Below are 15,043 nucleotides of genomic sequence, written 5' to 3'. Positions count from 1 at the left end.
CCTATGAAGAGGTTTTTCTCTGCCAAAGGATAACAGACTTTTTCTATTAGTGTTAGAGATAGTATTTTGTCAACATGGTACTAATGTTTTTAGAGAGTATATTTTTATCTGATGACTAAAATTACTAAAAGAAACCATTCTTAAAAGATGTAGTGGGTGTTGAGTACACTTAAGTCCTATTAGTGTCATTTACACTAATGAGAAGTTTAAATGACACTAAGAAAAACAAAGCATCCCTCTCCAGACTCTGGATTATTGTCCATTAGAAAGCATTTCCTACAAGTTCTGAACAGCCACAACTTTGTTAGTTCTTGCATATGAGTAAGGCAATTTGTTAACTTTGTTAAATTATTCATACATATTATTTTGCCTCACCTACCCTGTGCTTTAATAGTGTTATCTGAAAACATGGGAATACCTGATTTTATTCTCACTGCACAAAATAAAAAAGTAAACATCCCTTGAACAAATAAAAAGTAAACCAGAAAAAGAAAAAAGGTATTCACATTCACTTTTAAATTTTTAAGGAAAAGTAAATTTAATCCTGAACTATCATTTTGAGATCAAACACTGCCGCATTTAATTTAAAAATGCTCACCTTGAAAGCATTTAAAGGCTTTTAAAGCTGGCACAGTGCTGACACAGGACTTGCTACCCTGAGAGCACCACCCATGTGGGCAGCTCTTGATGGGTTCCACTGTGCAGCCCTGGCTCAGATGGGCTCGTGGAGCTCCTGAGACCTCCTCTCTCTTTCCCCCATGTCCTGAGACCTCCTCTCTCTTTTCCCCACGTCCTGAGACCTTCTCTCTCTTTCCCCCACGTCCTGAGACCTTCTCTCTCTTTTCCCCACGTCCTGAGACCTTCTCTCTCTCCCGCAGCTCCTGGCCGGAGCCCCGTTCGGCAGCACGCTCAGCAAGACCATTCCCAAGGAGCACATTGCATCTGCTCAAGACCTGGACACCATCTGGTCCCTAGGGGCAAGGCTCAAACTACTCCTTGTTATTTTGCTGTTATTTTTGTTCTGTTGTAATTGTTGGTCACTGCTCTTACTGACAGGCTCTGGTCTTTGCAGGGCTACCTCCAGTACTCTGTTCTGTTTTATGGCTATTATGGCCGGGACAGGAAGATTGGGAAAGCTGGATACAGGCTGCCCCTTGCCTACTTCCTTGTTGGAATGGCTGTGTTTGCTTACAGCTTCATCATTCTTCTAAAAAAGTAAGACTGCCCATTTACTACTATTCATAAACTTGTGTGCTCAGGCAATCAGCAATGGTATTTACTCCACTTCCTCTGTATTTATTCTGTGTAGTTCTATTAACACATTCACCTCTGCTATTATCATGGGGGTAGAATGAGTTCAACCCTAGACTGCCTTTTATCTTGCTGCAATCCTCACTCTCTGTTCCATTTCCCAGCCTTTAAAAGAAGGGCAGCACAGATCATCTCTAAGCTTTGTCTTTGTGCAGTTTAAGGCCCAATACCCGTGGAAGTCCTTTCCCCTCTTTTCTGTTATAAATATTGTTATGACAGAAATTTATATTTGAGATATAATGCTTTCAGCATTATTAATATTCCCCTCCATTGAAATACAGATATAAAAGTGCCATCCTAGGTGTAATATCATTTGCATTGCTTTAGTGGGTACGTGGCATCCCATTGGAATGTAAGCTCAATTTCTTTGCTGTGGAAGGGAAGGAGTAGGAGTTACTTAGCAGAGAGAGCAAGACTGCCTGAGCTGGCCATAAATCCAGGGATGTGCAATGCTTGGAGAAGGGGCAAGGTCACTCTATCCTCTCCTGATTTGCTTTCTCTTCCCTTCTGGACACCTATTTATCTGGCACAGTGCAGTCCAGGGATGTTTTCAGTGCTGTCTGTAATAGCTCTCAGTTTTGACCTTCCCTTTTAATTTATTTTTAATCTACCTACTTGTTTGTGCCAAGGGTCACTGGTATATTTGACACTGATCTACACATCTGCAATTTCTAGATAGGATCAGCTTTTCTTCTGACTTAGCTCAGTGATCCTTTGCTTATCTGTGTACATCTCCCCTCTAACATTGTCCCTTCAGATGCCCTTTCTTTCATAAGCTATTAATCTTAATTTAATTTCCTATGTTTTGCAGTATTCTGCCACCTTGCTCACCTGACATGAGTAGGAGGGGTCTTCTTTCTTTTTCCCAAGGTCTGTAAAATGGCCCTGGGTTTCTATTTGACAGCAATATATATTTTGAGGTCTAAAATAGTACAGCAAACAAACAGACCTTGTGCACAATCACTAGTTATGCCAAACTAGATTTAATTCCTGTAACAGTGATCTTAGTGATTATATATTTCAGCTGGATCCTACCTAGAGGTTGTAAAACTGTGAAATAGGTGTAAGCCCACACTTAGTAAGATTTATTTGCTTTATTTGTCAGTTGTAAAGACTGTAAATATTGAAATGCTTTTCCACAGTGAGTCATTGCTCTCTAAATGTAAAGTCAAGTTCATGAGCTGCACCTCACCTTGTTTTATGTTCTTCAGAAAGCTCCCAACAGTGATACTAATTTCTGCAACCTTTGGTAGTTCTAAATGTGTAAACATCTGAAAACCATTAACCAAACCAGTGTCTTCCTTTATTACCATCTTCACACACCAGAAGCAGTCAAATACCTGTGGTTTTTTTACAGAATGGCAAAGAACTCAAGAATGAGTTTAGCAAGTGCCTCTGATGAAAATTACACTTTCTGCTGGAGACTGTTCTGTGCTTGGGACTATTTGATAGGAAACCCTGAGGCTGCAGAGAGCAAAGCTGCAGCCATAGTCAACAGCATCAGGGTGAGCAACTGACCTTTGAATTATTTCAAGGTGATTAACTTGTTAAACTGTAAGCCATGTAAGTTTTTCCACTCATCCCCTTGCACTTCCTATTGGTTTTTTGTATTTATTTGCATACCTATTTGCCTAGGGGAGGGCTAGTATCACATCTGTGTGGTATTAGAGGCACATCATATTTGCTGACATCCCAGCAAGGCCATTGTGTCCTTCCTTGGGAGAGTTTTATTTAATGTGCCTGTATGTGTGACAAGAAGTTAGATAACTAGAAACAAATCTGCTAGTGATGAAATTCCATTGAGTGTTGGAATCAAATTGATTTGGCAGGAAAATAAAGAAATTTATTGAATGTATAATTGCTTTTATGCAAAGGAAGTGTTTTATGCCTCAGGGAATCCATCTACAACAGCTCATATTTTAGAAGATGCTTTTTTACATGATAATAATTTTTATATCTCTCTCTTTGGTTTATAACTTTCTGCACGCAATTTATCGTTCTTTCTTTCTTTATTTTATCAGCTATTAATCAGGCTCCCCAGGGAAGTGGTCATGGCATCAAGCCTGCTGGAGTCCAAGGAGCATCTGGATGATGCTTTTTAGTGAAATGGTTTAGTTTTAAGTATTCCTCTGAGTATCAGGAAGCTGGACTCGATGGTCTTTATGGGTCCTTTCCAACCTGAGATATTCGATGATTCTATGGTTTATTTCATCTCTCATAACAAATGGAGGGACTTATTACAAGTCTCTCAATATTAGAAAAGTGTTAAAAATATAGATATTTTGCATCTAGAATTTAAGAGCATATGTGGTTTTATCAAAAGTAACTTATTTCCCAAATTTGGTGTACTCTCATCATCATTGAACAAAAATTACTTCAAATTGTGCCAAGGGTAAATTAATAAGCTATGATATTTAGTTATTTCAATGACTGAGGATAACCTTTGACAGTACTGTATTATATTAGTGACACCCAGATTTTAAAGGTACATCCTGCCAAAAAATCTGGAAGAGTAACCTTCTTGCTGTATTTCCTTAAGCATGGATGGCTGAAAGTGCCCAAGTATCTGATTACTGTGTATTTGTTCCTCAGTTTTTAATATCACATATCAGTGCTACAAATCAATGAGGACAGTGGTATTTATCTGCCTGCACCTCCAGGATGTGATTTTTTTTTATTAGTATACTTTAATTTCTGTGAAAGATATGTGCATTATTTTCACTGAACATTATTAAAATGGTAATGCTGTGTTTCTTTCAAGGAAGCTATATTGGAAGAGCAGGAAAAGAAGAAAAGCAAAAACTTGTATGTATATGAGATAAGAGATACTTTTCAAAGCACTGTTTCAATGCCCATATCAGTGCTAATCTGCTTGTCTTGTGCTTCCAAACCCTGTTAGAAATTACCAAGGTGTCATAAGACTGTATAAATTTTTTTCCTAGGGCAGTGACCATAAGCTTAAGAATTATTGCAAACATCCTCGTGCTTCTGTCCCTTGCTGGAAGTATTTACATCATCTACTTTGTCGTGGATCGATCCCAAAGGCTGGAGCGCACCAAGAAGGAATTGACCCTTTGGGAAAAAAATGAGGTACACTGTCTTTATGCCACCTCTGTGTCAGAAGCAGGATTGCTGTCTGGGGGCTTTCTGTAGCAAGAGTGTGCACAGAGGTGTAAATAGCAAGAGGTGAGCCCAGAGAAATGAGGAATGAATGGGCAGAGTGGATCTGCCTTGGTGGACTTACTGCCTCAGCTCTGCAGCCAGGTGTTAGTGCAGCTGAGCTGGGCAGAGTGGGGTGCAGGTGCTCCTTCCACAGACACTGCAGTTCTAGCAGGTCCCTATTTTATGAGCAAAAAACTTAATCTCTCCTGTCACTTAGAAATCTACTTTTACATCCATCTACTTTTACAGAGCTGAGCAAACACTGGGCTGATGGACTAGAAAGGAATTGATTTTGATAACAGTAACTGATTCAGTAACAGGGGATACTGAATGTTCTGTGACTATTTCCATTCAGAGGAATGAGCAAGAGTAGGAAGTGAATAGGCATGAAAAAGCCACTCACCCATTCCAGAGGAAGATGCTAGCACCATATTTCCTACATGATAACTTTTAATTTCAATTAATAAAGTAGAACTTGGAAGCTACAATATCTGGAGTAAGGATTCCTGAGTGGTATTCTAATCTATAATTTTTGATCATAGCTACTGTTATTACTAATGTCAGCAATACCTCTTTAAAGCATCTCCTTCAGGAAAAGCAATCACCAAAGCATGTGCCTCAGCAGTATTTCAGTCAGCCCAAGATTCCACAGAAGACCATCACCAAAGACTGCATGTTTCTGTTCCACAGGTCAGTGTAGTTGTGTCACTGATCACAATGATTGCACCCTCTGCTTTTGAACTTGTGGCAGCTCTGGAGATGTATCATCCAAGGACCACCCTTCGCTTCCAGCTTGCCAGGTATGGCATTATTCAGTGTAAAAAAAATATGTAGAGAGAAAAGGAGGAAAGGAGAGGTGTGTTCTGGTTCGTCTTTTAGTACAGCTAAACCAGAGAACATATGAGAAGTCAATGGTTACCAGTGCTGGTAATCTGTATTTCATTCTCTTTTCAGGGTTCTTGTCCTATACCTGGGAAACCTCTACAGTTTAATCATTGCCCTCCTGGATAAAGTGGACAGTATGAGTGTCACTGTAAGTTTAACTTGATGTTTTCTGACATGTAATGCTAGTAGACTTCATAGACAGAATTCTGTTTATTGTGAAGTATATGAAGTTAGATGAAAATTTGTTTGAAATTTATTAAAATATTATGGGTTGATAGGATTGCAAAGTTAAGTTTAGATAGTAATGTTTATTTACAACTACTTATAGGGTCTTTTTGATTGCTGATATTATGAGATAAATAGATTTCTGTGCATTGCTGAACTATTAAAAAAAACCCTCATCATTAAAGATCAAATATTTCCATCTACCTAAATTAGCTTTTATTCCTGCCCTCTGGTGTTCCATCTGACTCTGTCCATTGGCAGCTGTTTAACAGTAGCCTAACTGCTGCTTGGAAATATATGAAAAAATGTGTGTGTGTGTATGCTGTAGAAGGTGCAGACATCTGCACTTATGAACAGTTAAAAAGTAGCTTTTGGGACATTTATTATTTCAGGACTCTGATGTGAACAACAATGCAAGTAATTCTACCACCTCCTTGGCAACAAATACTCTTTCTAAGGATGACAATGTAACCATTCCTAATGTACAAATTAAGAGAAATGGCTTTGTCATGTCAGAAGAGCATCGCACCCAAGGCCTGACAGACTCACTGGTTAACCAAACAATTTCCTTTAACACCCAGAACCCACAGGATCAGTGCTGGGAGACATATGTTGGTCAAGTATGTAATTGTTTTATTGTCATCAACTTACTCCACTTAATTCACATTTGACAAAAAATTAAAATTGTGTTGTGCTGTGTTTAATTTTAGAACTTTTCTTTGTATAAATTCCAGAAATTAGCTAAGGATTATGTAGGAAGAGTAAAGACTGTGCAAAGTGCTATGGCCACAGGTACAAGTTTTGGGTTTTGTTCAGTATCCACAGAATGTTTAGTGCTGTCCAAGTGTTCTTTTGCCAGGTTTGGTCTCTGTCTTCAGCTCTGCACAGGCAGATCTGTACAGACCTGTGATATGGATCCTATTTTAACAGGATGCATCCTTCTAACCCCTACAGAGAAACAAGACTATACAGACATATAAGCAGCAACATGCACTGTGCTCAGATTCAGATTGCTCCCTCAAGAGATGGAGATGCAGACCTGAAACAAGTTGAGACTGCACTCTTGGTCATTTGTACAGTATAAGATGTCTCTGCCCCAGTAAATCTCTAGACAATCAAGTGCTCTTCACTTTTTCCGAGGGAGGGAGAACAACAAAAGGTTTAAAAATCCCATCAGTTTATGGGAATGGGGACAGTTGGATGGCAGTGCCATGTTCCCACATTTGGGGTGCAGAAAATCTGCAGATTTAATATGACACCTCTTGCTTCCCTACATGTGAAGGGTACATTGCTTGTGACTTCCAGGGGCTCTAATACATTCAGAGAGAAATTTTAACCACAAAAATGCAGATGTCACTGTGGTCTCTGACCGTGTCACAGTCATGTCTAGGCCACTGGATTAAGAACCATGTTAGTGTGCTTCTGATTTTCTGAGCTTCTTGTTCCAGAATGAGGAATATTAAAGGTCTTGTTTAAACATCAGGAGGAAAAGACCTCCTCTGAGGTTTATTAATTTCTGTTCTTGTATATCCTTTCTGCACAATCTAATAGAAAATAGAGGGTTTGAATGTTTGGGGTTTTTTTCCCCAGAATGGCCTAGAGATGTATAGAACTGAATTTTTCCTATTTTAATTGTATATTTTTAAAGCTCAATTAAATATCAGATAACCACATTCTTTTGTAAGCACGAAACAACTATTTTTTATGGTTTGATGATCCTATGCCATTGGGTTGTGGGTTTGTCTGAATAATAAGATTTTTCTCATGGTGAAACACTTTGCAAATATGTCTTACAAGAGTCAGCTTAATAAAAGAATGTGTGCAATACAAAAAACAAACCATTTCAGTTTAGCTAGATACATTTTTTGGACACTAAAAAGAAAGTCATTAAAAAGAAAGTTTGATACCATCATGACCAGAATTTTACTGCTGCAAGCAATAAAAAGCACCCTGGAAGCTTGATTATATTTATTCTCTTTAACAGAACAAAGACAAGTAAGGGAAAAGTCAAAGAGGAAAATTTTAAAAGGATATTATTCATATAATCAATTCATATTTTATCAGAATACTGAGCTTGAGCCAAAAATACAATTACAAATGCAAAAGAGCCATATGCAGTCCATTTGCTTTCAGAATGTCTCAGTATGTGTGAACCATGTGTATTTCAGGAGATGCTCAAGCTTTCAATCATCGACATGATTTTCACAGTCGCAAGCATCCTGCTAATTGATTTTTTCCGTGGACTGTGTGTCCGGTATCTGAGTGATTGCTGGTGCTGGGATCTAGAAAGCAAGTTTGTAAGTACAATCCTTATTTTATCAAGCTAAGATGTTGAAGATTGGTAGGCTCCTTCCCTCAGTACTAAAAGTCCTTAAAGTCTTTCCACAGACGAATAATTTCTCAGTAGCACACATCTGGAAAGGCACAGCTCATACTGAGTTTAAATTGGAGGGTACAGGATAAACGTTGAGATGAATCTTTTTCTCAAGCCTACTCACATGGCTCTGCTGTAAAAATTTTTGGTTTTCACAAAATAACATTATAGAGCAGTTCCCACAGTCTAAGGTGACATGTAGGGCACTTAGTTGTTGCCCACATCCTCTTTTCTGCAGCTGTAACATCTTTACCTAATGTAGATAGTGGTCCAAGAAACAGTAACCAACACCACAGAGCCCTCTAAGAAAATTACAGTATGTAATATTTGGTTAGCAAGAAGCTGTTGGCACGAAAGGCTGTGGCTGTTTGTCCTTAAAGATGCGAAGTAAACTAGAGAGGAATAAATTTGTTTAATCCCTTGCTGCAGAGATTGCTGTGTTCCCACTGCCTGCCAGCAGTTGGTATTTGATCTGGATGTTTCAGGCCATGTACTATCTGCAAAATGCTTCAGTCAAATGTGCCTTATAAATGGCCTGAAAATGAGATTAAGACAAAGCTATTCATCTTACACTGTGTTTCTTGTAGCCAGAATATGGAGAATTCAAAATTGCAGAGAACGTATTGCATTTGGTCTACAACCAAGGAATGATCTGGTATGTGGTCCTTATGTGTTTTTTCTTGTCCTTTGTTGGCTGATTGCTAAGTGAATCTGATTATTTAAATGAAACCTCTTAATATAAAAGACTACCATGTCAACATCCTAATTAAATAGATCATCTGTTAATAGTGAGCTATTAATCTGTTTTGCTGGTGTGAGGTTTGGGGTTTTTTTTAGTCTATTCTATTGCTATCAAAATGGCTTCTGGCAACCCTGAGCTCTGCCATGATATGATATGATATGATTTTTCCAGGATGGGAGCTTTCTTTTCACCTTGCTTACCAGCATTCAATGTACTCAAGCTGATTGGACTCATGTACCTGAGGAGCTGGGCTGTGCTCACATGCAATGTACCCCATCAGCAGGTTTTCAGAGCATCTCGGTGAGTCAAAATGAGAACGAAAGATAAGGAAAAAAATCAAATGCAGGCAATGGAAATATCTTCCATCAATATGAAGAAAGTTCCAGGAGATTTTAGCTCTAAAAGCTGACAATCAAATTTCACACTACCACTAATAGCAAAGGTCTGAGGAAAAAAGACATAGTTACTGAGAAACTGAGGGTTTGTGAAGCAAGGTAGTTGAAGATGTGCAAGAAGTAAAAAATATGTCAGGGAGTGTTCCTAGATAGCTATTATGGCCTAACAGAAATGCTTTATTTCCATACAAATCTGACAGAGCACAATACCCTACATGTGTCAACTGTTGTGAGTCCTATTTCTTGATGTTTCTCTCTTTAAAAGCTATGCAATAACTGCTTCTGTCCATTGCATTGCACAACACATTTCCTCTTTTTTTTTAATCGTGGATGAGTATTTTAATTGTTTTTTTCAAAACGAAAATAAATTTGGGCATCTTTAATTCTTAATAATCAGTTATTTCTAACATTTATTTAAGATTAATTGACTTGTGATGTTGTTTTTTTTCTCCCCCAACATGACTGGGCAGTAAGGGCAGCTTTTGTTAAAGTGGTGCAGTACCAGTTCTCTGGCTGCAGCAGTGGTATCTGGAAAGCAGTGCAAATAGAATTTTGATCATTAGGAGTCTGTTGAAGTCATCTCTGTTCAGACTTTCTAATTATAGCAGAATGATTTTAATCTTTCAGACATGTTGATCTTGAACTGGATAGGTAGATTCAGACTTGCACCTTTTATGTTGTCTCTGGCTTTCTCTGACAAGTATAATCTGAAACATGTCACACCTTCTTGCAGATCCAATAATTTCTACTTGGCCATGTTGCTGTTTATGCTGTTCTTGTGCATGTTACCAACAATTTTTGCTATTGCTCGATATAAGCCATCCTTAAGCTGCGGCCCCTTCAGGTAAGGTATAATGGACAATGAAAATTGCAAAGATTTTATTTCACCTTCTTACAATAAACTTAGTATCATTCATAATACACAAATTACAGATGTAAATTCAAAACAAGTTGAGAGGACAATGCTTTTATGCTACCAATATTTTATTGTTTATAGTTTAATAAGGTGAATAGGTCAAAGTTCTGAGTTCATTTGCTTTATATACATAATTTAATTAGTTTCTATTTACATAATGTGCCACTGAGAAATCTCCCAAACATCACTGTCTTGTGTCTGCATTCAAGCACCCTCCACGTTTGTTTATTATTTAGTGCAACACTGCTTTAAAAATATACTCAGGATTCCTTACAACTTAATTATTTTTTTTCCTCCCACATCTCCTATAGTGGCCAAGAAAAAATATATGATATTGTTTCTGAAACAATTCAAAATGATTTTCCCACATGGTTCAACACAGTGATTACTTACATCAGCAGTCCTGTGGTTGTCCTCCCTGCACTACTACTGTTATTGTAAGTACTTTGGTTTTTGTAGGCAGGTTAAATTGATTGTATTAATACTGGCCTTATCTCTGGAGAGTCAAATGTAGATACTGAGGAACAAATATTGCACTGTTGTAGTTCCATTAAGCACAACTGAAACAACAGTTCCAACACTGAATGTGTGGTATATGGACCAGACAGGAATGGAAGTATGTTAAAAAGACTTTCAAAAGGAATTTCTCCTTCTGGGATGCTTTGTTAGAGCACTGCATTGTGTCAAGGCTTGCAGTGCTGATGGTGCCAGGAAGTTTAAGAACCTCTTCCCTCTTAAGAGTTCCTCAGAAATAAATTTTCCATTTCTTCATGGTCATTAGTTCAGTTTCTGACAGTGAACAGGGCTCAGTCTGTTGTTTAAAGAAGCTACTCTGTCATCCAGATTTATAACAAGATGAATCAATTATGATGGTCTGCTCTTAAGTGTTAATTTAATATAACTTGCTGCAGACTCTCCAGTGGAAGTCTTTTCTTATTTGGGTTATAAATAATTGTTCACAGCTGGGAAATAATATTGATTTTGAGCTGTTTGAAATTCACTTTGCTTCTCTGAAAAGTTCTATTTTGCTTTGCTTGTATCTTTGTACCATTTTCTTCTTGTGTAAACTGCAGACAAAGGCAGAGTTTGTCCCACTGGTGGCTTTTCAAATTAGAAAGACAAAGCAACACTTCTTATTTGTAACTTTTTCCTCTAAGGTCCCGGCCATGTAATATTTACAAATTTAAGTATTCCTTTTGACTGCTTCAAACTGACAGCTAAGCACATATGTAATTGTTTCTGGTATGAGATCTAGCTATAAGACTTTGTCTGAAAGCCACTGCAATCCATTTTGTCAGGCCCTAATCTGCCCGGATCTGATCTCATCTATGCCAGGGTAAACAAGGTGTTATTTCAGCCAGCCAACAAAATTGCATTGGTATGGTTGTGCAAACTCAGCTGTAACTATGGTGTCCCTGTTCTGTAACCTTGGACTGGGAAAAAAAAAACACAAAACAATGTCTGTCAAAATTATTTGTCTAGAAGTAAAAAAACCAAAACAAATAAAACCAATTGGAAATGCATCCCAGGTTACACACACAATGAAAATACCTGCAAAAAACACAGGTGAAAATTAGAACTGCTGTTAAATGTGTTTTCAGTGTCATTTCCTTCATCTATGTTTGCTTGAAAGAAGGCTTTAATCCATTATTACAATACAAGGAAATGCTACAGAGCAGCAGCTGAACTTGTACATCATTTTGACCTACAAACCCTCAAAAGAAAAACTGTGAACAATGTCTGAAGTGACTTATACCACCCCTTTCACTTCTAGCATGCTAATCTACTACCTACAAAGTATTGCAAGATCATTAAAATTCACCAACAATCAACTGAGAATGAAGATACAAACAGTAAGTATGGTGAAAAGCACTTTTACATGTAGTTTGAGGGGTCTTCAGTAAAGTATGAGCCTAATTAAATCTCTAAAGTCACTTCTAGCCTTTCACAACATAAAACAAATCCTGTATTTTTCATCCTTACAGAGCAGGGGATTTATTCTCTAATCCATAATAATTTACAAATTCTCATTCTTCTGAATGTATTTTAGGAAAGAACTGAAGATAAGAAAAAGGTGGTTCAGATGGCAGTAGGTAAGTTGTGACCTTTAGAAATGCCACTCTTAATAAAGCATTTGGATGTAGATGTAGTATGAAGATCTACCCCTTTATCACCAAGTCTCCCAGCATGACAACACTTTCTCTTTTATGAACACAGGGGGGTTTATTGGCCTTGGATCCCTGACTGAAGGGGGAATTCAAGACACTGAATTTGCACAACAGTTTCTAAATGTAGAAACCTGGAAAGTTCCTATAATAATTTCTGTTTTCCAGCCAGAATCCAAAATCTGGATGCGAATGACAAAAGACCAGAGCAAGAAACTGATATTATCAGCCAGGAGTCTTCTGCTCGGTCCTCAACACCCCGAAAGAATGGCAGTGTCTTGAACTTTGAATCTCCTGTGAGCAAAGGCACCAGGATACAAACCATTTCCCAGTCTGTGCCCCAAGCTGTGCCAACAACTGATGTTGTGAGACCTGCCAATGCAACTCCCACAACTTCGACCTCGTTAACACCAGCTCCCTCTGTGTCAAGTGTACAGAAACCAAGAAATGATCATATCACAAACAGGTAAGACTGCTTTGGTTTTGAAATGGTGTGTATTCCAGCAGCTCCATGCCATACCTGTTTACAAAATAGCCATGCATTCAGACTGTCTGGATCTGTAAGACAGCAGAGGAATTTTTCAAAAGCAGATTCATTCACGGGTACTATTGATATAGTTGGTGACACCACATCCTTAATTCTCCCTTAACAGAGAGGGGATTATAAACCTTTTGAAATGATGTAGCTGATGAAGTTTACACACAGCTCAAGCAAAGGTAAATACTAGACTTGCCCTCAGGCACATAACTAAAATACTTTGTGCAGGATACCATCTCCATGAACAAAACAAATACAGAGTGAAGGAACTCTCTGCAGAATATCTGTGCAACTTTAGTTGCAAAACAACCAGTCTGACATATCAATAGATGGATGCTTTAAAATATTTGTTGAGTTTTTTTCCAAGTGGATAAAGAACAATTCTCAGAACAATAAGAAAACAGAAAGGGAATATAACTTGAGAGGACAATTGTGTTATCCTTTCCTAGAGAAGAACAAATATATCTCCTACTTTCTAGGATATGTTTCTCAAAATGGTTCTAAAAATTTGCAACAGTGGAGATATGATAATCTCCACTTTTTCAACCTAGTCTTTGACTTCAGAGCAGTGAATTCTTTTATATGTTTCAATTCCATTGATTGATAAGCGTATATATCAGTATTCCTCTCTTTTTCTTCCTTCCTAAAGATACCCAAGTGTTGTTCATAGGAGTGCGAGTGAGCTGTGCAAAACAAAGCCCTACACACCAGTGACTTTCAAAAAGCACACTGAAGATGTTCATTCTGACCCCCTCTTCAGAAAAGCCATTCGGCAGGTAAATTCAGACGCCCTTGGGGCAGGGGCTCCTGTGTTTTTAGGATGCAGACCGTATGCTACCAGGTATTTTCTGGTTAATGAAAACGAGTCCCGCAAAAAATCGCTCCGTTCTACCTCCCGACTCCAAAGGCATTTCAGAAAGGAGGAAGCAGGAGACATTATTGAGTTGTATCCACGCCATGTCAGAAGATACGTGTTTCGGACACCACAGCAGATGTATTCCCCTCATCCCAGTGAAGATGAGGAGGATGAAGAAGAACTTGAGAAAGAATTCATGAACAGATCCCATCGCCCTCGCTCGCTGTCTGACCTTCGGCCAGCATCACGGTTTTACATTGGGGATCGTGCTGATGGCCACATTCTAATGAGCAAAGATCTAGGCAGAGTGCATTACAAATCCTGGGATGACAGTTTTGAGCTGGACCTGGACAGGCCTCCATATGCTTACAAGAAAGTACACCTGAACTATCCTGAGCCACGCGTGAAACCAAAATCAAAGCAAAAGCTGGAGCAATCTCTAACAGAGTCTGATTCCATTTCCATTGAATCCAGCAGTGATCCGCAGAACAGCAGCAATGACCAGTACATCCAGGTCATTCATACCAAGGACAAGTATCCAAAAACTGGGGCAAAACTCACCAAAAAGAAAGCGAAAAACAGTGTTGATCTAAGTATGTCTGAGCCTAGTGAACTGGTGTGCTCAAATGTCTGAGAAAGTGCTCCAGCCTCATTGTGTTTTGAGCTGGTGTATGTGTAGTTCTACTTTATTTGCTGTTGGAGGTCTGTCAGAGTAACTGCAATGCAGGTTTTGTAAAAACCGTGTATGCAGCCACTCAAACTGGGAAAAGTCTTGTGTTTTACTCTTTATTGTACCTTGCTTTAATATCACAACTGATACATCGCAAATCTTAGAAAAGAAGGTTATTCCAATTTATTCCCTAATGTTATGCTGTCAAAACCCCAAATCTCTGCCTACTGGAAAAATCAAAAGCCATGTACTTGGGGCACTTCAATTAAAACAGTACAGAAATACATCAGATGAGGCTCTTTTTATCTTGATGCAGCCAGAGCTGAAGATGCTTCCTGAATAAATTCAGCAGGGAATCAGCTTCCTGCAAACCGAGTTGCTACTTAGAGTAGATCTTGCTGTGCCTTGTTTGAATATGCTATGGCCCAAACAAATCAGGAAAAAATGTTAACTAGAGAAAGTAGTGAGTTTCTTTAGAGTGTATCACATGGGCAGGGGAGTTATTTGAAAACGTGAGTCAGACTTCTGGATTAAATCCTAGATCCTCTATTAATTTTCTGGTGAACCTCAGACCAGCCTGGTAAGCTTCTCAGTGGTAAACTTTCGATCCGTGGCCTTTAAAAGACTCCCTTCATTACTCGTAGTTTCCAAATTCTATCCCATTTTTCACCACTCCAATTTCGCACTTCCTTTAGATACTGAAGATTCCTTGGTTGGTTTTTCGCTCGTTTCTCTCCGCGTCACGGGGATTGCGATTACACCAGTGACGAGCGCGGGGCGGCCCCATCTCTGAGGCAGCACCGC

The 15,043-nt window shown here is 38.6% G+C and overlaps 1 protein-coding gene across 2 annotated transcripts in view; it reads left to right on the top strand.

Moving 5' to 3' along the window:
- The window catches only part of TMC3 (transmembrane channel like 3), a 129,449-nt gene extending 114,924 nt beyond the window's left edge, over window positions 1–14,525 (top strand). For both annotated transcript variants that reach the window (XM_077185307.1, XM_077185308.1), the window contains 17 exons: window positions 879–977; window positions 1,073–1,215; window positions 2,669–2,816; window positions 4,073–4,116; window positions 4,254–4,401; window positions 5,164–5,273; window positions 5,428–5,506; window positions 5,976–6,203; window positions 7,752–7,880; window positions 8,545–8,612; window positions 8,871–8,999; window positions 9,828–9,938; window positions 10,322–10,447; window positions 11,785–11,863; window positions 12,061–12,103; window positions 12,344–12,641; window positions 13,363–14,525. In XM_077185307.1, the coding sequence (XP_077041422.1) occupies window positions 879–977; window positions 1,073–1,215; window positions 2,669–2,816; window positions 4,073–4,116; window positions 4,254–4,401; window positions 5,164–5,273; window positions 5,428–5,506; window positions 5,976–6,203; window positions 7,752–7,880; window positions 8,545–8,612; window positions 8,871–8,999; window positions 9,828–9,938; window positions 10,322–10,447; window positions 11,785–11,863; window positions 12,061–12,103; window positions 12,344–12,641; window positions 13,363–14,203 (2,823 nt within the window). In that variant the 3' untranslated portion in view covers window positions 14,204–14,525. The remainder of the gene's footprint in view (window positions 1–878; window positions 978–1,072; window positions 1,216–2,668; window positions 2,817–4,072; window positions 4,117–4,253; window positions 4,402–5,163; window positions 5,274–5,427; window positions 5,507–5,975; window positions 6,204–7,751; window positions 7,881–8,544; window positions 8,613–8,870; window positions 9,000–9,827; window positions 9,939–10,321; window positions 10,448–11,784; window positions 11,864–12,060; window positions 12,104–12,343; window positions 12,642–13,362) is intronic.
- Window positions 14,526–15,043: the final 518 nt, after the last annotated feature.

This window comes from Agelaius phoeniceus, chromosome 13, assembly GCF_051311805.1.
Source record: "Agelaius phoeniceus isolate bAgePho1 chromosome 13, bAgePho1.hap1, whole genome shotgun sequence".
Taxonomy (NCBI): domain Eukaryota; kingdom Metazoa; phylum Chordata; class Aves; order Passeriformes; family Icteridae; genus Agelaius; species Agelaius phoeniceus.
The sequence above is the reverse complement of the archived record's forward strand: the minus strand, read 5'-3'. Positions and strand labels throughout refer to the sequence as shown.